A 24,456-nucleotide genomic window follows, 5' to 3' on the forward strand; every position below is an offset into this window, starting at 1 on the left:
ACAGGAGGGACACAGCAGAGGGGTGGGGGTTAAAAAGGAGACGATGTCAAGGAGTCCAGGAAGAAAAAGAATGTTTGGACACTGACTGTAGTAGCAATGTACAATATTGTTTGATGTGATTGAACTATAGAATGATATAGATATTAAATCCCAATTAATAATAATTTTTGAGTCCTTAGGTTACAGGTGTGTTTGAGGTAGAGTCCAGTTCACCCGGTGGAAGTTCAGCATCAGATCTCTGTTACGGTCTTTGGCAAGTATTGTGTGCCCACAGATCCAGGATTTAATGCCCTGGTGTTCTATGGCACTTGGCCTGGGTCCTCGGGGTATGTCCAGAAGTTCGGGAGAAAGTGGCTTATTCAGTGATTATTACCAGGGATATTCCTCCTGCGTAAGGTACATTTAAATCCAGTTCCTTGCTATTGTCATTTGAAAGCTTAATTAATATCATTTAACCTAAATGATCAGAAGACACTTTAGCAAATTCCATAAACGTACCACTAGATGGCGAGAAAACATAAGTAGTATCTGTCCTCACAGCTAGTACAAGGTTCCCAAGAACTTTTATCTAGATCTTCCACCAGGTGTCAACCAAGAGAGGAAGAAAAAATAAATCCACTCCCAGACACACACACTCAATAAATACACACATTCATGATTTTAAGCAAAACAGTATAAACTCATTTAGCAATTAATGACCTTCCCATTAACTGTCCAGTTTGTGTATCTAAATTTTATATATAATGATGTTCTGTTCAAGATATTACTTTGTCAATTAAAACCCAACAAAACAAAACTTTAATGGGGGGAGGGAGAGGAAACAAAACCATTTAGTTTGGTATATTGCGACTCATAAGCTGTTATTCAAATATAGTGCACAAAATTATTTAAATGTCTAAATGTGGACAGCCAAGTCTCCCAAGCTACTCGTCTATTTGCTCATTATTTACAGTTCAATTATAGTTTTCCTGTATTTGTATAAGCAGTGTTCATTTGTCGATACCAAACCAAATTCACTGTCCTTCAGTCGAATCTGACTCTCAGTGACGCTACAGGACAGAGCAGAACTGCCCCTGTGAGTGTCAGACTGGAGCCTGGCAGGAGCAGTCCATCCTGCCTTTCTCCTGCAGACAGGACAGAGCAGAACTGCCCCTGTGAGTGTCGGTCTGGAGCCCGGCAGAGGCAGTCCGTCCCGCCCTGCCTTTCTCCTGCAGAGGCAGTGATGGCTTTGAGTTGGGTGTCGCCTCTACACCAGGGCCCCTGTATGGGCCAATACTCCGGAGGAATATGTATGCAACCCCGTGTGATTTCATACAAGTATCTGGGGTTTTTTTAATCAAGACATTCACAACAAATGGGGCAAGGTTACATATCTTTTAAGATGGGAATTACTATGTCGAAGAATTCAAGGCTGTCAGATGAAAATTAAAATGAAACCTTTACAGAATTAACTTCCATTTAAATCTTTTTTTTTAGGCCATCTTTTATGCTGCCTTAATCTCTAACAAAGACTTCTCTAGCCTGTTGTAAACAACATGTCAGCTAAACCCCTATGCCATGCTGCCTTTTATAAGGTCTCTGCCAAAATCTATGCTTACTCCTCTGGACCCAGGAGTCTTCATCATGCCAGCCCCTCCAAATCCAGTGTAGGTGGTGTCTTTATAAAGGACTTTTCTGTTTTCTTCAAGAAGTGCTCATGTCTACCCCTCTGGTGTTGTCCTGGAAACAACTTGGTTGTTTTTGGTTGCTGTCTCATTAAAAGGTGGAGGGAAAAAACCGTTGGGGAGAAAGCGAACTCTTTTGAATATATGATACTCCGTTCTCTTCCAAGGAGCCCTGGCGGTGCTGCGGGTGAAGCATTTGATTTGGCCTGTTAACCTGAAGCCAAGCCACTCCAACCTATCTGATTCTCTGGAGGGCGATGCGGTAGGCGGCTTCCATTTCCATCCTCAGGCAGGTCTAGCCTGTCCTATATGGCCACTCTGAGTCAGAATCCAGTGCATGGCAGTGGGTTGGCTCTCCTTCCTTGATGCTAACAGCAAGCTTTCTTCGCCTGCCACTAAGTTCATTTCCACCCCACTTACAAAGTACACGAAAAAAAAAAATCTCCCAGTCACGAATGCTCTTGTCTTTAGAACAAAAATCTTGTCCGTTTTTATTACGTTTTAGCTTTTTTTTTTTTTTTTTGGTAAACTCATTTTAGTATGCTCAGTAACCAGTCGCTTGTCTAACCGGTTTCACCCCTTCCTCCAACTCCCGGCACACATCACTTTTTCCTCCTCCCATCCAGGCAGCCCGGCAAAACCCTGCAGTGCCGGGAACGCTTTGGGCTGGTCACTGGGCAGTTTAGCCTGAGCTGGCGTTGCCAACAGCTCCCCACCCAGCCCTAGTCCCCTAGTGCCAGCCTCTGCCATTAGCTTTCTCTCCGAGCGTGCTCGGGAAGGAGATCGAGATAGTAAGTCGAGGGTTTACGGTAGCCTGCCTGCCAATAGGAGCCCACAATGAAGAGAAGTCAGGTTCAACCTCCCAGCGGCCCCAGTGTCTTCTTCCCCAACTCGACACCTACTGTACCCGCGAGCTGGGGAGCGAGCCCGGCGCGGGAGGGGCGCGCAAGGAGGGCGGACAGCAGCCGCGGCGTGCGCGTGCGCACTGGGGTTGTTTTTCCACAAAGCTGCTCTTAAAGTGAGCCGGCTGGCTCCGGCCGCCCGTCTTTGTACCGAGACCACTGAGACGAGCAGCTCGGAGCAGCAGCCTCTCGGCTGCCCTGACTTTTTAAGAAATCTCAATGAACTATTTGTAAAGAATCGCTGATCCTGCCTGCAAGCCTTTTGCACGGCAAAGACCACGATCAGTGTTCAGTGAAGATCACATTTTACATGCGATCTTGACTTTTTTTGTTGTCTTACATTATATTTTTATAGATTTTGTTATAAACATGGTGCTGGGAAAGGTTAAGAGTTTGACAATAAGCTTTGACTGTCTTAATGACAGCAATGTCCCTGTGTATTCTAGTGGGGATACAGTCTCAGGAAGGGTGAATCTAGAAGTTACGGGGGAAATCAGAGTAAAATCTCTTAAAATTCATGCAAGAGGACATGCGAAAGTACGCTGGACTGAATCGAGAAACGCCGGCTCCAATACTGCCTATACACAGAATTACACTGAAGAAGTAGAATATTTCAACCATAAAGACATCTTAATTGGGCACGAAAGAGGTAAGTTTTTATTTTATTCAGAAGTCATTAATTCTGTTTTCTTTGGAAGTGAGTTTTCATATTTCCTTCTGAATTAATGTAACTGCATTTCTAGCATAACACGTAGCAATTTGTTGAGGACTAGCAAAGTTGGAAGGTTGGATTCCCCTTGACATTCATCGTGTATTATCCGTAACGCAGGCAAGCCTCTGCAAAGTGACTGCAAACTGCACTTATTCAACTGCCTCTAGTGCGCACTTGAAATCCATTTGCACCTTGCTTAGAAATTCTGCTTAAGTAGGATTCAGTAATTTTCTAGTATGGTTCCAAGTGAATTGCCCAAAGCTGCGGCAGCCCAATATTAGGTTCTCTCCATTTCCCATTATCGCCTTTGCTTTAAAAACTGAGCTTCAATGCAGAAATGGGATGCTTTTAAAGGAATAACTGATGTATTTCATATTTAATAGTGTCACACAGAAGACTTTAAAGATTGATCATTGTTCTTTGATAAAGGGTTTCCCATGGCTTATTTTGACATATGGTATCAGCACCCCACGTGTTTTTGCCCCCTATTCTTCCCAATTCCTTTAGAAATTTACATCAAGCACTCTTTATTTTAAGGGACAATCTCTATTTCGATGATAGGTTTCAAGTCAGCTTTAGAAGCCATTTGGGGTCAGTAATTTTCTTCGCCGAGCATCATGTGTAACTTTGAAACGTGCATTCAATGAAACCTGTGCCAGTCAAATGGAATTGAAAAGTATTCGGCACTTGCATTTGATTTTTGGTTAGGAAAGGGCGATGAAGGGCTGTCCAAGGAAGACGGGGGTCCTGAGATTTCCAATCTATTGTTTAAAATGGTTACATTGTGGAAATATAGGAGACTCTAAGCTTGTTTTTCTAAGTTTCCACCCTTTGTTAGAAGCGGTTCAATCCTGTTTCGGACCAGTTCTGGGGGGTGGTGAGGAGGGGCGCTTGTTCTGCTCTCAGCAGATTGGTTACACGCGTCAGGTGGTGGCGATGACTTAATTCCTAGCCCAAGAAGAATATAATGTTAAAACTGGTTATGTAATTTTTGTGCTTCTCCTTTTTAATGCAGCATTTAGTACAGATGTTGATGATCTTTCCTAAATAGAGGTACATTTTGATCTTTGGATTTTAAAAACCCATTTCCCTGGGGAAGTGCTTATTGAACTATGGCAAGGGTAGGAATATTATGATTTTGAGTTACAGTATTATATTTTTGAGAACAGTAAGGTGAAGTCAATTCTTTAATAGAACTATTCATAATTTACATAGGTATTTTGCATCCAGAAATAATTTCTCATTAACCTAAGCATTAACTGATTTAAAAAAATGCAAATGCCTCACGACAGCCGTGATATTTGCTGAAAAGCAGACTCTAGTTTATGTATGTGAACCTTTCAGAAAATGTAGCCTTTCATAAAATGGCTAGAAAGAAACAAAGGTGGATCTTTAAAGATCTGCATATGGGGAAGGTAGAACAATGACTGTGGGGATAAGTACAATTTCAATAATTACTCTAATGAATTCGTGGCTTTAAAAAGCTGTCCGGCACACCGAGAGCTGCCCCAGACCCCTGCAAAGCGCGGACGAGCGCTTAGCCTGGAAGAGTTTCAATGACTTAAAATTGGGACCTCTCAAACTAGCCTGGTAACCGAGACCCCGCCTCGGACGGCTCGCGATAGGCGGAGCCAGGTTTGTTAGCCTGTTGCTAAGGCGGTGCCAGGCGCTGATTGGTTGGGTGCTTGCGGGTGGGGCCAGTGGGCTCTGGGGCGAGGCTAGGAACCGGCGTGCGCCGGTAAAGGTCCCTCCAGAGCAGCCGCCTCCGCCCAAGCTCACGTCCCTTCGACTGGCTTGGGCACCGAGAAAAATGGACTCAGGCGTCGTGAAACTCAAAGGAGAGAGTCTTATGCCGGTCCTCAAAGTGCCAAGTGGCCCTGGACTCAACTTTTACCGGAAAGCTTCTTCAGAGGTGTTGTAGGCAGGAGAGGACTCCGTTTACCCAGTGACAAGGTTGCATGGCTTCTGAGAAAGCTGCTGTCGTCATCGAAACTGAAACAGAGAAAAATGATCCCCTACATACTCTGTCTCCAGACCGGCTACCTTGATGGGACCTGAGGGGAGAGATGGCAGAGGCGGGCCCGCGCGGGGATAAAGGTGTCCCAGACTGAAATCGGGGTGGGGGCCTGTACGGCCATTCTCTCCCCTCACGGTTTCTCGGGGCCCCGCCCCCGCGGAGCCGCTCCAGTTCTCCCCGCCGCTGACTGTAAAGGTGTCAGGGTGGCCCGAGCCAGATCGAACCGGTCGCCGGCCAGGGCGTGTAAAGCGGAAGCGGCGCCGCGCGCTCGGCCCCGCCCCTCGCCGAGCAGGCTAGGCTGCGCTCGGGCGCGAGCGCCGCGCGACATATGCCGTACGTATAGCGCGCGGACGGCGGCGCGCGGGCGGGCCGGCTGGGATCTGCTCGCGCCGGTTTAGGCCGGTCCTCTCCTGCTCCGGTCTAGTTTGTGATTGACAGCCCGGCACTTGTTTACCACAGCGCGGCCGCCGCGGCTCTGCTCAATGAGATTGCTGAGCTGGCACAAAAAGGAAGCCAGAAGGGAAGAAAGAGGGAGGAAGGCAAAGTTTGGGCGCTTTGGGAGGATTTAAATGGCCCCCAACTCACCGCCCAGTGTGGATGCAGGAATCCTCTGGTTTGCGCAGGGGAGGATAAAAGCAGTATTTTTATCTAAACGCATCACCATAATTTTTTTTTAAATAAAGACATGTAGGGTTTTTTCTTTTTCCTTCTATCGTCTGGTATAAGAGAAGCATCACAGTTCTTTTATACAGATTTTCTGGGGAAAAGTTACACGGTACCGATTTTTCTTCTTGTGGTTAATTATAAACATTTTTACACCAAGGAAATGTTTATCCAGTGTAGAATACGAAAGCTCTGAAAAAAAAACCATCCCTTCTTAAAATGTACCATTAATAAAAATGTCTAGGCTGTTCAAAAAGATTAAATTTAACACCACCACCACCCATCACTCCTAAATGATGGAAAATGGAAGATTGTCCCTTTTTTCTAACAACTGGAAACAGCCTTACTAGACTTGCTTTTTCCAAGGATGTGGGACCGTGTTACCCTTTAGGCAAGGCAAGCACCTTTCAAGTCTTGTATTAGATTAAGATATATTTGTGAATATGCAGATCTTTAACCAGAATATATGCTTGTGGTTCTTGGGAACAAATTCCATTACTGTTTAATTCCATTTTCCCACGAATTCATACATAAAGGAAAAACAAGTCTTGGTGTTTTAGGTTCAGTAATGAATTATTCTTAGTTAAGAAACTAGCATTAAAATCCTTAGTTTTTTTAAAACTAATAGCTGTTTGACAAAGTCGTCTAATGGGGTAGGAATTGTAATGGGTACTATATTAACATCTTTGATATCGTTTCTCCACAAAATGACATTTTAAAAAGTTTACATGAACAGTTTACGTTTTATACGACCATAATGGGATACATTCAGTAAACAGGTGGAGACAAAGATAGCATTTTTTAATATGATTTGAAACCCTGAACCTTTTCTTGAGCATCTACTAATGTTAGACACAGGGGCTTTACAGTTTGGGTTATTTGCCACTTTTAACAAAAGTTTATGGGCTATAAGTATTAATTATCCCCATTTTATAAATAGGCAGCTGAAGATTCAAAATAACCCAGTTGGAACTGACTAGAATCAGAAGTCACAGACTTCAAAGCTGGTAGCATTATCATGAGGGGAGCATATTTAAGATTTTACAACCATTAGGACTGCGTGAAGGCTTCATAAAATGCCTTTTGTTTTCTCTTGTTTCAGATGATGATAATTCGGAAGAAGGCTTCAACACTATTCATTCAGGAAGGCATGAATATGCATTCAGCTTTGAGCTTCCACAGACGTAAGTATTGCAGGCGTGTTTTATAAATATCCATGGTCAAAAGCACTCTTAAAAATTACATACTTAAATATTTTAATTTTTAAAATAAAAACCTTTCATCACTGGAATTTGCAAGAGAAAAACAATAAAACAATATACTCAACATATTAAGCTATTTTTGATCTAGCATGGCAAAATTATAGAAAGCGAAGCTCAAATCTTAGTACTCTGTACTAAGGATTTTAGAAAAACTTAGGTTACCATCGCATGGTATTACTACTCAGTGTTCTACTTTTATCCTAAATTTAGAAATGATCTTTTGATAGGACTTCAGTAGCTTTTATGCAAAAACCTATTGGTTTGGTCACACAAGAGATGTTATGACCTGTACTTAAAGGAAACATCCATTAGTGATACTCTAATATGAAGCTTGATTGGAGGACTGTGCTATGAAAGTATAATGGCTCATGGTTGATATTATGCAAACTATTCAAATACTGAGCAGATTTTAAAACCTGCAATGTGGAACTAAGACTGATTATTTTGAAGCATAAGATTGCATAAGAATTTATCAAGTGCCAAAATGTATATAATTCTACATATGTTAATGCTAGTACTTGAATTATATGTAGAGTTCGTAAATGATATCTTATAGATTATCTACAATATCACTTGAGAACCTCATTTCGAATATAATGCCTTGATCTTTATACAGAGAGAAATGTGTTTAGTCTCTGTGAATATTAATATCGGGCCTCAATATATCCAAAAAATTGAGATTGATTTAGTTAATCCAATCAAACACAATGTATTTTGTGACTTAAGAAAAAGAGATCCTCAAAAGTAAAATCCTCTACAACTGATAGAACATCCGAGAGAACTGAAAACTGCTTAATGTGATACAGATCAATAGTCCTATTTTTCAGCCGATAATGTAAAGGTAAAAATATGGTGGAACATAAGAACATGAGCACACTGAGAAATGTAAAGGCAGTTTTGTGGAGTTGCAGAGTTATGAAATGCAAAAGTTTGGGAACTATAAAGCCCATTCTAGGCCTTTTCTAGACTTTCTTAATTAGTTACTATAAAAAGAGGTAATGAATCCTACCTAATGAAGAGTGGAACACCATAGGGAATTTAGTCTGAATGTTTAACCAGTGTCTACAAGTTCTCAATAAAAATAGTTGAGCCCCTCTTTCATTTTAAAATTAAAACCTGACATTTTCAAGAATTGTTCATTTCCAAACTTTAATAATTTTGCCACTAGCATTTAAAAGTAGCCTCTTCTTAGTTTCAAAGAACTGTATTCTGGCCTTTTTTTTTTTAAACAAAATTTTATGATATTTAGCCATTGTGTATTGTTATTGGAAACAAATTTTTCCCCAGTGACTTATCCCTTTGGAAACTTAAATTAAGTGTGATGCCACATTGGTACATAAACAGAACAAAATATTAACACTTATATGCTTACCTGCTGTATAATTACTAGAAAGAGGTATAAAATTAATAAATTGATCTTTATATTCCGCACAGACCACTTGCTACCTCATTTGAAGGCCGACATGGCAGTGTGCGCTATTGGGTGAAAGCCGAATTGCACCGGCCTTGGCTTCTACCAGTAAAATTAAAGAAGGAATTTACGGTCTTTGAGCATATAGATATCAACACTCCTTCATTACTGGTAAGAATTGACTACTCATTCTTTGGTTTGGGGCATATAAATTAAAAAGAATAATCACTTAAAACTATGCAACTTTTATAGTTTTAAAATGTGGTTTTGCTGAAAAATTTTGCAAATAATTTTTAATGCAGTCGAGCATTTAAGTCAAATGAAGAATACGCTCAGTTTCTGATATAGTAATTTCTTGAAAATATTTTTCTAAAAAAAGACTAGTACTTTATAAGAACTAGCTCTTACTAAGAAGATAACAGTAATAAAAAGAAATAGATCTGTTCCTTGGTTAATTTTGATAGAAAAGGAACAGTAATATTATTTATTGTCAGACAATATCACTTAACTTGAAGATAATTTAAAATTTGTACTGCATTGCATTATTCCAATATAGGGATAGTTGTCAAATGATGGGGACATTATCGCCTTCATGGAAAAAATTCCTTTCTTAATTGTATTTTTTTATGAGACTACTTTAAATTTGACTTCAAAACATTACTTGGTTTAAACAAATGTTAGCGCCCCTAACACAAATAAGAATCTTTAAAATGAAATGATATCTTTATATTAACACGAAATATTCACATTCTCAAAGAAGATGTTAACATTTGGGATTTATAACCCAGTTTCTTTCTATACCATTTTGTAAAGGTAGTTTAAATGGAATGTGGAAAGGGGTTTTTTTGTTTGTTTGGTTGGTTGGTTGGTTTTGAGTTAATGTTATAATAGTGTTCCAATTTATAAATCGATCTGTTTCTCTAAATTTATTTCTTGCAGTCACCCCAAGCAGGCACAAAAGAGAAGACTCTGTGTTGCTGGTTCTGTACCTCAGGCCCAATATCCTTAAGTGCCAAAATCGAAAGGAAGGGCTATACCCCAGGTATGTATCTTTCCCAAGAAGCATAATCTTTTTTCATTAAGCTTTTGTGCGTGAATTTATAACATTGCTACTAAATATAAATATAATACAGTAGTCTTGGTAATATAAGTTATGCTTATCCTTTTTCCATTTATAAATTCGAATATAACATCTTCATAAAACTACTGCAAATGAGTGGTTCACTTTTAAAGCACTAGTTACTTACCATCCCTAGGGCATGTGCTTATCCATAAGAATCTATATCCTTAGCCTCTTTAATTGAGGTGAACATAAACACAAGAACGCATTCATTAATGTAACTGTTTCTACATGTGTGTATTTCTTCTTTTGACTTTTTTTTATACCACCCCCCACCCTCCCCACTCTATAGGTGAATCAATTCAGATATTTGCTGAGATTGAGAATTGCTCTTCCCGAATGGTAGTGCCAAAGGCAGCCATTTACCAAACACAGGCCTTCTATGCCAAAGGGAAAATGAAGGAAGTTAAGCAACTTGTGGCTAACTTACGTGGGGAATCTTTATCATCTGGAAAAACAGAGACGTGGAATGGCAAGTTGCTGAAAATTCCACCAGTTTCTCCCTCTATTCTCGACTGTAGTATAATTCGTGTGGAATATTCACTAATGGTATGTATCAATTGTGATCCCAAAGTTACACAGATGTCATTTGTTAAATTCAAAACATGAATTCCCTATGTAGCATATGTATATATGTAGAATGTATACATTTATACTTACACACATAGTATGGGTTGTAATTAAATTATTTTTTCTTTGATGTAAACATACTGTAGACTGTTTCTCGTGTATACCAAAATACTGAAGTAAATGAGAGCCTCAAATAGCACTGAAATTTAATTACTTGTTTTTAGAAACGAAACATTGCACTTGGTATTCTAAAGCTACTATATATTTTCTCCCTTTGTAGGTATATGTGGATATTCCAGGAGCTATGGATTTATTTCTTAATTTGCCACTTGTCATTGGTACCATTCCTCTACATCCATTTGGTAGCAGAACCTCGAGTGTAAGCAGTCAGTGCAGCATGAATATGAATTGGCTCGGCTTACCTCTCCCCGAAAGACCTGAAGGTAATTTAATAATACATATCTAGACCAGTCAATCCCTTGTTCTTAAGAAAACATAGTTTTGCTTCTGACACTTGTGACCCTAAGTAAACTTTTATCTTTTCCCTACAAAGAGAGTAGATTTGCCCCTAACATAACATTTAAATATATATGTCTCCTTAGTTTTAATCACCAGACAAATATTTTTAATTGTACCTTGACATTCCTTTTTAATGCCTTTTATTCTATATATTTTGACATGCATAAGAACATGTTGTTCGAATTGCGTGCATCTTTTCCCTACAGCACCGCCAAGCTATGCAGAAGTGGTAACAGAGGAACAAAGGCGCAACAACCTGGTCCCGGTGCATGCTTGTGATGATTTTGAGAGAGCGCTTCAAGGACCACTGTTTGCATATATCCAGGAGTTTAGGTTCTTGCCGCCACCTCTTTATTCAGAGGTAAGCACCAACCAATGCTTCATGTGTGAAATAGGCGGATCTTCTTGGGCAGTGTCATGACAGATTTTTTTTTTTAAGAAAAGATGCCAAAATCACGTCTGTCTTTTAATTACGGTCTGTGAAAAAAGAAAATCTTGATTATTGTGATAACAGTATAGAAGAAGAACAAAATTTAGAGTAATAGATTAAAATAGCTTGAAGATTACAAGGGTCAGTATTTATTAGATTTAACACTGAAAAGAAACTCTTCAGTTATAATATAGGTAGAATAATCTACCTTATAATGAATTCCTTACATCTTTTTGAAGAAATCTTAATTCTAAAGCATCAGTAGAGATAACTTGCATTTTGAAAGCATTGATATAGCTAACATTTGGTATTTATGGTTGTTTTTCAATTTCGTTCTTGACATATTTTAATAGTCATGGAGGGAATAGCATTTTCAATCGTATTGCTAAAACATGCCTGTACTGATAGATTATTTTCATTCATTTCATAATAGCAAGAAAGCACTCATGTAAGACATGTCCCTTTTGGGGGGAAATGTACAGACTAGTGAGAAAAATAGACCTAGCAAGTTATTACATAATAATGTAGTATGTCTGCACAGTTCATTTGAGGAGTGAGGAGTGCTGTGGGTTATGGGTTGGGCTACTGATCACAAAGTCAGCAGTTCGAAACCACCAAGTTTTCTACTGCTTTAAACATGAGTTAGTCTCAAATCCAAAGGAGCACTTCTACTCTGCAATATGATCACTCTGGGTATGAATCCACTTGATGGCTGGGAGAATTTGGGAATCAGAAAGGGATTCATTTAGGAGATAATGTTATGATGAATCTTGAATAAATAGTCCTTAAAGGATAAAGTGGCCTAGAACAAGCTAGGAGGTAGGCAGGGAGCGAGCAATTTAAGGAAATTTCAGAAGGTATACATATACCTGGTATATGTTTTAAGGGGTATTGAACTTGACCTTGATAAAGTAATTTTTTTAGATACCAGAATCACTTTTTTCGTTTGATTGCTGCAGTTTCAGACAACTGTTCTATAATAAGATACTACTTCCAAATTATACAAAAAGAATTTCTTTATTCTTCCAGTATCTTTTTTTAAAACACCATGACTAGAACAGTCAATTTTCCTTTGTATATGGTAAATATGACATCCACTTTATTTGTTGACTGTATGATAGAATCTTCTTGATTAGACGTAGTTTTTCCTATCCCATTCCAATTCATGACATTTTAATTAGATACTTAAAATGTTCTGCTACTTGGTAAAGATTTTGTTAAATCATTTTTTTCCAACCTTATTGTCTTTTCAAGTCAGCCATATTTCTGCTTGATGTAAGATTTTTTGGCTACCCAAGTTTCATTCACGTTTGACATAGATTTTCAAATGATTAAAGATGATTAAGAAAAAATTTCAATGTTTTAAACCTCGAGAGTAAGATTAGAGATGATTAATTTGTTGACAGTGAGCTCAGCTGAGAGGAGGGGGGCTTTCTAGATTGCACTAATATCATTTAAAATTTTTATCTGTATTCCTTTCAAGGATAGTTATTAAAAGATGTGTTCTTTCCATTCCATTTGTCCATAAACTTCTGAAGTACCTTTGTATTCTTAGGTCTTCTCTGAGTATTATCCCACATAAACCACATATACCACATATAAAAGGAACCCTGCTCGCACTAACTGCTAACCTCAAGGTCAGCAGTGAAACCGTGGGAGAAAAATTTGGCTAAGGCTGTCTGCTCCTATAAAACACTCTCAGAAACCCTATCTAGCTCACTCTGAAAATCGACTGGATGGCAATGATTTGGGCTTTCATTATGTATTAAAACCTCATATTAAAAAAAAAAAGAACATTGCTATATGAATACATTCGTCCTAAATCTTCCAGAAGAGATGAGTATCATTTCTTTGTAGAAGGATGAAAGGGATGTTTTATAAAAGGAAATAATGCTTTGAAGATGTATTTCAATATATATGAGTCTTAGTGCTACTGTATGCTAGATTTTTTTTTTTAATTCCACATTCTGATAAAATTTTACCATGAGCTTTTGGAAAGTTTAGACATGCCTTTATAAATCAGGATAGCACTGTGGGTTAGATGTTGGGTTGCTACCTACCTACCTACCAGGTCTGTAATTGAAACTCGCCAGCTGTTCCTTAGGGAAAGATGATGCTGTCTGGCCCATATGTTTACCGCCTGAGGAACTGTATCTGGTAGGAGTCACTATGATTCAGAATCAACTCAGTGGCAATGTTTTTTAGTTTATAAATGTTGTTGTTAATAAAGGAACCAAATATCTGGTACTTTATAGATTAACACCTCAGCACCTTCCTTCCCTACAAAGCATCAGCTGTGAATAATCGCATTTCATTTGCTGCCAACTTGTTTGTGCTCTGTTTCTTAACTAGTACTCAAACTGAGTTATTTATTCTTACTAGACTTTATCAAATAATTTGGTAATTGTACTCTTATTCTTTCCAGGTCGATCCAAATCCTGATCAGTCAGCAGAAGATAGACCATCATGTCCCTCTCGTTGAAGGAATATGTGTTTAAATCAAATGGATGTGGATTCTGAACTATATCTCTTCCTGGCTAAGGACAGATGGAAGTACCTTGGAGACACGTTTTCAGAGGAAGTGGAATTGTTTTCGCCCAGATAAATGGCAAATACATGAAGCAACCAGCAATCATGCTTTAGAAGCCTACAGCAACATTCTGAGACTGCTCCAACATGCTTGAAGATCTAAGCTTTTCTCTTTTAAACTGGCACATACAAAGAGCAGTCTTTAGCCTATGGTCATACGTGTCAAGAAACGATGTTGTAAAAGAAGGATGATTTCCTTCTTTTGACTTGAAAATTTGCACATGCTCAATGCTTACATTGTGCAGTTCGATGTCACTACAGCTTTTTTTTTTTTCCCATTTATGCCAGACTCTTGATACTCTTTTAAAACTTGTTCGTGGTCAGCACAACAAGAAACAAAAGAAAGCTTTGAAAGACTTTTAACATGAAAAAAAAAAAACGCACTGACATTTTTTTTAATTTAATATAGCCCGGACTTTACCTGCGTATGCACATGCTCAGAAATGTCCTATTAGGCTGACCATGTATCACCTCTTCAGCTTGGATCCTATTGTGGATTTATTTACAAACATCAAATGCCTTCAAGCCAATCCTTCTTGCTGTATGTTTTGCAGCTTACTGTAGTAGATACGCAACAGAAATGTGGGAAAAGAGATAAGAGGAGGAAGCTAATAAGAGACTGTCAAGATTATATATCTTCTTGGTTTCTTTTAAGAATTTGTTGCCTTTCTACTATTACAGCAAAGCAGCATTTTGTTACTGACTGCCTAAAATCACTTAATCTCAGGTGAACACATCACTTGCCAAACTGTTGGAATGCTATTTGTGTTTTGTTGCACTGTTGAGTTTTTTTGTTGTTGTTATTGTTGTGTTATTGTTCAGTTGGCTTTTTGGAGAGGGAAATTTGGAAAAGGGACATACACAAAAGTGATAACCCACCCACATTCCCTTTTTATCATTATATACATGAGGAGAAATTAACAGAGCTACGAATAAAGAAAGGCAGTATGGCAGGCACCAGCAGAGTTAAGGGCTGTTGCTCTCAAAATTATTATTTTATTGTTATTTTAAACGTATGGAAGTTTTGCAGGCACCAGGGAAAGGAGGGGAAAGTGCATTTATTTTTATATACAGTTACTTAATTACCTCCAAAACACATGTTGGAAATCATTTTTGCTGGTGGAAAGTATCTTAATGAGTAGGAATATGTTAAGGTTATGGCTAGCAAGCTCACTTTATATGTGTACTATCTTGCTCAAGCTTGACACAGAATGAAAATCCAAGTTTATTCTCAAAGGGCATAACTTCAAAATTAACAATAGAATGTTTGCTGGAATAATTTTTGTATTTTTGTGTTTATTTTCTAATGAAAATATTTTCCCATTACCTAAAGAACATTTTATTAAACATGAAAAATCACTCCTGTATATATAAATATATCTGTATGTATATGTATTACATACATATATGTATATGTGTATATGAATGATAGGAAGAGTGATTGATTATATCAGTAAACTAGTTTATATTAAAAGAGAATTTACACTTGGCTTATACCAGCATTTTCCAAGGTACCAAGTGTACTACAGTTTGTTTTTGTTTTTTTAAAGGAATTCAACTCTGATGTTTTTCCTGAAAATCAGCATCTCTGATGTTGCAACATGTGTGTGAAATGGATGTTAGTTACATCAATCCCACAGTTAATAAAATGGCTGAAAATAATAGTAACTCTGGCTTGGTGCTTGACCTGGTTAAATACTGTCTTAAAGCTTAATACAAAACAAATAGGCTTTTCCATTAAGTGGCCTTTAAGAAAACATGGAAGATAATTCATGTTTGAAAACTGCTGACAGGGTGAAGAAAGCCCAGTGTAAAAATGAATCGCGTTTTAAGTGATTCAGTTAAAGGGTTTGGGCTCCCGTAAGCAAACTAATACTAGATAACAAGGAAATAGGGGTGAAGTATTTTTTTATTACTGTTAATCATTTTGTGAATGTCCCCCTCAAAAGAACATAATGGAATATTTGGCATAAAGGGCATTTGGTGGTTTTCTTGTTTGTTTGTTTGTTTGTTTGTTTGTTTGGGGGAGATTGTCACAAAATCCCTTTTTTTTTCTTTTGTCTGACTAGGGAACAATTGTTAATATGCATAGCATTGGAATACTTAACACCATATACTCTTAACAGCACAGAATGCAAGAATGACCAATATTCTATAATTGGCAGTAGATCACAAAATGTGATAGCAATTTTGACTTACAAAACTTTATCAAATAAAGTTTTATTTTCTCCATTAAAACCATTTCTTTACTTTCCTATTTAGAGGCATTACTCTACTCTCTACTAAATATTGGTCAATTCCTGACATGAGATGTGTGGTTCATAAGTTGTATGCAAGGTAGATTCCTGATTTTTTTATTAGGAAAAGTAAAATCCAAAATGTTAGCAAAACCAAGTGCAATATTAAATGTTTGCTTTATAGATTATATTCTACGGCTGTTTCGTAATCTCCCCTACCCCCCTTTTTTTATTTGGTGCTGAATATGTCCTTGTAGGCTCTGTTTTAAGAAAACAATATGTGGGAAATGATTTGATTTTTCCTGTTGCTCTTCCTTGTGGAAAAATAAAGTGTTTCATTTCTTTCTTTTTTGTAAAATTGTTTGGAGGTTTATTTGAATCTTGATCATATTAGTAACGCATCATATAAACATGCAGTTAAACTATTTTAAGCCATTCTGGGTATGAATTTGTTCTAGATCTAGATCTCTAGAAACCAGCAACTCCTAGAGTGTCTAATACCTTGTTTCCCCGAAAATAAGACAGTGTCTTATATTAATTTTTGCTCCCAAAGATGCGCTAGGTCTTATTTTCAGGGGATGTCTTATTTTTCCATGAAGAAGAATACGGTACACATTTATTGTTGAACAACAAAAAAGGAAATTTATTACCTGTATACAGTACCGTAGTAGTTGTCATCACAAACCAGCATAACCAGACAGACTGTGAATGCTACAGTATCAAGAATTTCTTGTTAGCATTATTTCCATATACAACAATCTGTGGTCCATTTACTCATTTATTCAATGACAGTCATCATCGTCTGGAACATCATCATAACAATCCAAACCCTTATTTTCGGGGGGATGCTTTATATTTCAGCGAGAGGCAGAACTGTAAGTAGGTCTTATTTTCGGGGGATGTCTGACTTTCCGGGAAACGGTACTGATCATTACTGTTTTTCTTCATTTGCTACGTTACCAACATTGTTAATAAAGTTTATAGAGTTGATATAAAAATGGTTCATATATATCTATGAACCAAACTTAACTAGGAAAAACATTTCACTTTAAAGTACCAATTTCTTCCCTGTGAGATACCTGAAGAATGCACAAGTATTATAGCTGATAAAGTAGGAGTGAGTACTTTTGAAGTCTCATTTTGAGTTAATCTTTCAGAGTGTCCATACACTCAAATCCATGCATATCAAGTTGTATATGTGCCTTACATGATGCCTGTCATATTTTTCCCAACTGTATGGATACATGAGAAAACATTATAGAAGCATGTAGATAAAACATTTTCCAAATACATTGCTATTCTCTTTCATTCAATAAAGAGACAATTATATACCAAAGAATTAGGAGTATAAAGATGAGTTGGGGATGCACATTCTGATTTTAGATGTGACCTTAACCAAGATAGGTGAGTTTTCCCTCCAGTTAACCTAGATAGCCAAGATCCTTTCACTATAGAAGGTATGAAGTTATTTGGATAAAGAAATAATGATTCCAATCAACCATTATAATAGCAAAGTGGAAACACATTGCTTCTAAGTTTCTATTCCCTAAGCTCCAGTGGTTCTCAACCTTCCTAATACACCACCCTTTAAAACAGTTCCTCATGTGGTGGTAACCCCTCAACCATAAAATTATTTTCGTTGCTTCAAAACTGTAATTTTGTCACTGTTGTGAATTGGGCGACCCCTGTGAAAGGGTTCCACCCCCAAAGGGGTCAAGACCCACGGGTTGAGAATCGCTCCGCTTAAGCTGTACGTTATCTAAATTAAGAGCTTACATGTGTTACCTTGGGAAGAGGCCTGGTTTGTGCAGTGATGAAAGCATTCAGCTGCTAACAAAGGTCAGTCCCAACCCACCAGTAGTTTTCCAAGAAAGATGGGAGTTCCGTTGCACATACGTGTATTTGGTCAGGGTCGAGGGCACATAGAATGGATTCCCACTAGGAAGAGTTCTCTGTTTTCAGAGGAGGAGAAGAGTTCACTACAAATGTGCTATTTCAAGTGTAGCCCAAAACAGCAAGGGCTCTTTAAGAAGAGCCTGAAGAGGTGTCACCGATTGTTGGCCTAGAATCCACCTGTTCATGTGATCTATAGGGAGTTTACATTAAACTTTGAAGAATTCTGCTGTCCGCCATGAAAATATAAAGCAGATGGGAACATTGAATATCTAACTTTATTGTAATAAGTTCCTAGCTGTAACTGAGATGAGGATTTGGATTAGTTAGCTGGAAGGGAAAAAAGAAATCCTAGCTGGTGCTGTGGGCTCAGTGTTCCACTGTTGACTGCAAGGTTGGTGATGCAGACTCACCAAAATGATGAATTTTCACTCAGAAACCCCAAGGAGAAGGTCTCTCACTGTGAGTCAGAATTGACTTGATGGCAGAGAATTATACTTGGGTTTTTTTTCCAAAGTGAAAAACAATCATGTCATTTTTAGTTCCAAAGCATATTTATGGCTTGATATTTTTTAAAAAGCTTTGTAACAACTGAAATAGTGGATAATTATACCTGCAGAATTCCTACATTAGCAATCATCATTTTAAAAACTTTTTGTGATTCACAAAATATGCATAATTTGTATTTTGAAATCAATACAGAGGAGAAATATCAATAAATGAAAAAATTGATAGAACATTTGACTGTTGAGTAATATAACCTGTATTCATTTAAGAAGAAAAAAAGACAACTAGGAGATGTGTTAAATGAGCGGATATGGAACAGTCAATTCAATTTCAATATAGCTAGTAGTTTAAAAATCAGCTTGCACATGCCTACTAGGAATGGAACCCATGGCTGATTTTTGTCAAGCACCAAGTTGAACAAGTCAAAAGGTATTTTGTATTATTAGGGTTCCAGTTCACACATGCATGAATTTATTCCAAACAAAGTATGTTTAAACATGTCTCTGTGGTCAGTGGATGGCTACCGATGAGTTTTCTCGTAATTCATAGTCTCTTAAGGTAACTTACTAAAAAGATCCAATCAATAGTGGATTCCAAGGGATTCTTCTGCTCCAGTTCAGGACAATTCAGGAAGTTTGGGCATTTGCAGGGCATTCCTAAGGAGTGGTCTTGGCAGATTTTCTTGAGAGTCACAGGAAAGTTACAATAACTTATTATGAAGAATTTTTAAGAAAATTCAAAACTGCATTAATGGGAAAAAGGCCAAAGAAAGTTGCACCAAGGAATTTTTTTTTCCCATCACAACCAAGTACCTTCTCATTTTTCAAGGGTAGCAAGACCTGTCCTAAAAGAATTTTGCTGGAAACTTTACCCCATCCATCCTACAGCTCTGATCTTTTTATTCCCCCAAATCAAAGGATATTGAAAAGGAACAGCATTTGAGACCCTTGAGGATGCTTATGATGATTACAGATTATGTCAACTAGACACTCCTGGGTAAGAGTAGGGGCAGAGCTCAACCTATCAATTGCATCTCAGCCTGCTAACACCTTTTTGTGTAAGAGAAAGAGATACAGAAGGGTCGAATCCTCTTTTTTTCTGCCATAACTGAATCCTGCATCTGGTTCCCCGATCTCCTGTTGACTTACCTGCTGAACAGGAGCCATCAGTGGACTACCAATGGTGGATTCATTGGGCTGACTTCAAACCTCTGTCCACCAGCCTGTGCCCCCTGCTGTCTGTTTCTTCATCCTGGTCTGGTTCATGCATCCATTGCAGTACCTGTTGATCCCCAGATCCATCAGCAACTACCCTGACTTGAACTGGACTGGGTTTCCCTATTTCTACAACAGTGTAAGTAATTTCTTGTTATAAATCTCTTCCTATATACAAGACATACACGCATGGTTTTGTTTCTCTATTGAATCCAACTGAACACAATGCCACAACTGCCATTTGGATGTAGTGCAACTAGAGAAGCACAGAGTGTGTTGAGGTATGGCTACAGAGATGAAAACAGCACTTTTAGAAGACCTGCATGTAGGATATGTTGAGAAAAATGACTTTACGTTTTTATATTTATATTTAATTAAAGTTTCTATGATTTTGTAACAATCTTTCACTTGTTCCCTACTAGGAGAACTTTTTTCCCAGATCTGCTTCACACCAATGTAGACAAACGATGTCAATATACATAGAGAAGGAGGGAAAAAACACAAAAAACAGTAAAGCTGCTTCAGAATACTTTTAAGCATTTGTTAAAAGTTAACATGATTTAAGATAACAAATTATTTTAAGCCATTCTTATTAAAATCAGAGAGAGCACAGCAAATTGACCTGTAAATAGAACATTGCTACTTCTCAATTTAAGACTTACATGTACTCACAACCATAGCCAGTCCACAGAGCAGTACAAATGGCTCAGTTCAACTCACTTCTGTGAGACAGTTAATACACTGGCAGTCCTTTAACTCACGAGGGTTGCTGGGTGCAAATCAAAGACATGAGTGTTCAGTAGGACAATACTGGCAGCCCAGCCACAGGCAGCAAACAGCAAGGCAGGTCACCAACAGTCAGCCAGATAACAGGGTCCAATGGTCCCCAGCTCAAGTGATGTATACACTAGCAGTGTGGCGAAGCAGGTCTTGAAGGAACCTCAAACTATAGTGACACAGTACATAGGTTGGTGTTCCACAGGTAGTATAGCTCGCAAGTTGAAGCAGAGAACTAGCTAAGGTAGCCACTCACTGGTCTGATCATCGAGAGCAAGAGACATAAATACAAGGCTCGCTGAGCCATTTATCGCTTTGCCCTTCAATTAAACTGCAACCTTATTAACCCCACAAGTGTTTATTGGCCAGGTTGGCACAGTAATTGTGTTTATTGTCCAGGTTGGCACAGTGATTGTACCTATCACACGTGGTCTCTTGACTGATGCTTCCATGAGCATTGATTGTGAATCCAAATAAGACGGGATCCTTGACAACTTCAGTCTTTCCACTGTTTATCATCATGTTACCTATTGGTCCACTTGTGAGCATTTTGGTTTTCTTTACATTGAATTGTAAGTCATACTTAAAGCTGTCATTTTTTTATCTTCATCAGCAAGTGTCTCCAGTCCTCACTTTCAGCAAGCAAGGTTGTATCATCTGCATATCACAGATTGTTAATAAATCTCCTTCCAATCCTGATGTCACATTCTTTTTCATATAATCCAGCCTCTCCAATTATATGCTCAGCATACAGATTGAGTATGTATGATGAAAGGATAAAACTCTGATGCACACCTTTCCTGATTTTAAACCATGCAGTATTCCCTGGTTCTGTTTGCACCACTGCCTTTTGATCCAAGTACAGGTTTTGTGGGGGACAATTGAGTATTCTGGAATTCCCATTCTTCTCAAGGCTGTCCGTAGTTTGTTATGACAATAATTTAGATAATAATAAAAGCAAAAATTGTTGGACAAAGTAACCAGTTACTGGTTTATTAGTATCATTTTGTTTTCTAAGGAAATCAGTATTTCTACCTTCTAGTCCATGGCATGCTTTTGTAATCTAAACACTCTTCCAGACATAAATTCCAATAAATAGAATAATAGGAAAATAAATTTTAAAACATAAGATACTATTCCAGCACATACAGCATACTGCTGGCACACCCAAAACTTATAACAACAATAACAAAACACCACATGCTTTCATCACCAATTTATTAATTCTAATTTACAAGAGCAGATTAGAGCAGAATATATATATGTGTGTGTATATATATACACACATATATTCCCTCTTCTCCAGAGGACAACGAGCCAGATCCAGGATCCAGACCTAGCAAAACACAAGCAGTTATTGATACAGGAAGACAGTCCCACTCCAGGGAACCCTCCTTTCAATGCACCAAGGCTATGACTTGAAGAGAAGTTTGCGTTGAATCTTAACCTTATAACGAATTTGCTGCTCAACATATCCCATTAGGAAGGCCATTACATTATGTTAGATCACAGCCTGGGGGTTAACTAAACTTAACCACCAAACTAAAATCCTCACAACTGGACCAATAGGTAACATCATAATAAATGGATAAAAGACTGACGTTATCAAGAGTTTGTCTTGCGTGGATCCACAGTCAATGCTCACGGAAGCAGCAGTCAAGAGATCATAGGATGCATTTCATTGGGTAAATCTGCTGTATGAGACCTCTTTAAAGTGCTGAAAAGCAAAAATCTTACTTTGAGGACTAAGTTGCACTTGATCCGAGCCATGCTCTTTTCAATTGTCTCATGTTCATGTGAAAATTGGCGATTGGATAAGGAAGACCTAAGAAGAATCGACGCCTTTGAGTGATGGTGCTGGTGAAGAACAGTGAACGCACTATGCACTGCCAAAAGAACCAACACGTGTGTCTTGGACGAATTACAGCCAGAATGCTCCTTAGAAGCAAGGATGGCAAGACTTGGTCTCACGTACTTTGGACATGTTGTAAAGGATAAGATGCTTGTGAAATTAGAACGGCAGCAAAAAAGAGGAAGGCTCTCGAATGGATTGACACAGTACCTGCACCAATGGACTCAAACACAAAAACAGTTGTGAGGTTATCACAGGACCGGGTGCTGGCACCTAGCAACAACAACAATGGCCAAACTACTGAGAATTCCCAGTCCAGCCAAGCTGATACAAAACCTTAACTACCACAGGAAGCCATGGACAATTGTTTCATAGTGTTGAATTTTTCTCACAAGGTCTTGAATAGATGGTTCAGAAAAAGCTTGGTAAATCCCCATGTTGGTTGGCATTGTCTCCTGTATGTCTCCAGAAGAACACATTGCAATAATATAGTGTCTATAAAGCAAAATTACTTATATAGGGCAAATTCAATTAGTTATACCTCAATTTATAGAGTAAAGCTCAATCTTCTTAAATCATTATAAACCACTATAGTGGTTCACCTTTTATTGGGAGTCAAGAAATCTGAGAGCTGATCCACATTCTACCATTAAGTGGCTAAATGAACCGAAACAAAGTTCTCTGGAACCCATTTTTCATTTCCTCATCGATCAAATCAAGGACTTTGGGGGTCCCTCAGGCAATACAGTGGTAGTTGGGGTACATGATATACATTTGACTAAAGACTTAATATTTAGATTCATAGACACTGGTCTTCAAAATTTTGTATTATTGTAAAAGTTGTCATTTCCCTCTATTTTACCCAATGCAGCAGCTTAACATCTAAACAATTTACTTTTCATCTAGGAAATAGTTTTCAGTCCTATGCAAGACATTTCCTTATTTCCCAGCAGTAGAAGTTCTCCATGCTGTTTTAAATGAGCCACAGTGTCATCCAACAGCCACAGCCTGTGGGGAAAGCACCAAGTGAGGAATCAGAATCCCACATAGTTGGTGTCTCCTCAGCTCATCACAATACACACAGCAGTATGCACCCTGGACCTCAGCTTCTTCCTTCCCTATCACTACAAGTGGAATTGTTTTCATGACTTCTGAAACCCCTTATAGCTCAGAGTCCTAGTGACAGAAAGCCAGCTGTGGGAGTATCTTCGTTGGACACTATTCGGCACTGAGGAAGGGACACAGTGGATTGCGCACCTCAGGGATGTGCTACCTGATCACGAGTTATTCCTGCCGTTTTCAAGTGGATCCTGATTCTGAGTTGTAGCATATCATTTTCCTCAACCACAGAACTGTCAGTATGAGCTGCGACTTTGGTGTGGCCTTTGAATGAAATATCAAATCCAGCAGTGAAGTAGAGAATGTCATGGAAAATAACTGATGTAAGAAATTATGAAACAATTATAGAATGGAGGTATGTCTGGCCTTCACCTGATAGGAACCAGCTTGTACTGATCTTGATTTTTAGCCCTAATGAATTTCGGGAGCTCCTTTCATTAATTTTAGACCTTTAAAAATCCCATTTAATCAAACTATGTAATTGGGGGTTAGTTTGCCTGTTTAGGTATAATGCTCTTACTTAATCAAAAGTAATTAGAATTTTCCCAATTCTAGTATTAAGCAATATTAGTGTATATTCCTAATTCAATACAGTTAGAATAGGAAAATAAAATAAAATGGTTTTACATGTTACTTAGTAGATCTATTAAAATAAATCTCTATATATAATTTTATGTATATATATATATATATATAACTTATGGGATATAACTTAAATATAATTTATGGAATGTAAAGACAATATCATTTAAATTATATTAAGTATAAGTTATATATCTTAGTAGAAATTTTATATAATTTAAATATTTATGGAATATGTAATATATTTCTATCATTATTTATATAATTATGTGTTTGCACTATTGCAAATAGCAGGAAAGCACAGCTGACCTCCACCACCTACAAAAGGGAGAGAAATGGGTTCAGCTCCACATCTTCCCCAGGATGTTTCCTGGGAGGCAGAGGTCAGAAATAGCTCTGTTTTTCCCCTTAGCCTG

The 24,456-nt window shown here is 38.1% G+C and overlaps 1 protein-coding gene across 2 annotated transcripts; it reads left to right on the top strand.

Moving 5' to 3' along the window:
• Positions 1–2,723: 2,723 nt before the first annotated feature.
• Positions 2,724–15,212, top strand: ARRDC3 (arrestin domain containing 3). 2 transcript variants are annotated; one of them, XM_004703487.2, is made up of 8 exons: positions 2,724–3,215; positions 7,061–7,142; positions 8,655–8,802; positions 9,571–9,673; positions 10,044–10,300; positions 10,602–10,764; positions 11,047–11,201; positions 13,696–15,212. In XM_004703487.2, exons 1-8 carry the CDS (start codon positions 2,936–2,938, stop codon positions 13,750–13,752), a joined length of 1,245 nt encoding a protein of 414 aa, XP_004703544.1. In that variant the 5' UTR covers positions 2,724–2,935; the 3' UTR covers positions 13,753–15,212. The 2 variants fall into 2 exon arrangements, with proteins under 2 accessions (XP_004703544.1, XP_045141065.1); XM_045285130.1 differs by lacking the exon at positions 13,696–15,212 and having other exon boundaries at positions 11,009–11,167.
• The last annotated feature ends 9,244 nt before the right edge of the window (positions 15,213–24,456 follow it).

Source organism: Echinops telfairi, unplaced genomic scaffold, assembly GCF_000313985.2.
Source record: "Echinops telfairi isolate 266 unplaced genomic scaffold, ASM31398v2 ScPeMD7_7469;HRSCAF=8507_1, whole genome shotgun sequence".
Lineage (NCBI taxonomy): Eukaryota > Metazoa > Chordata > Mammalia > Afrosoricida > Tenrecidae > Echinops > Echinops telfairi.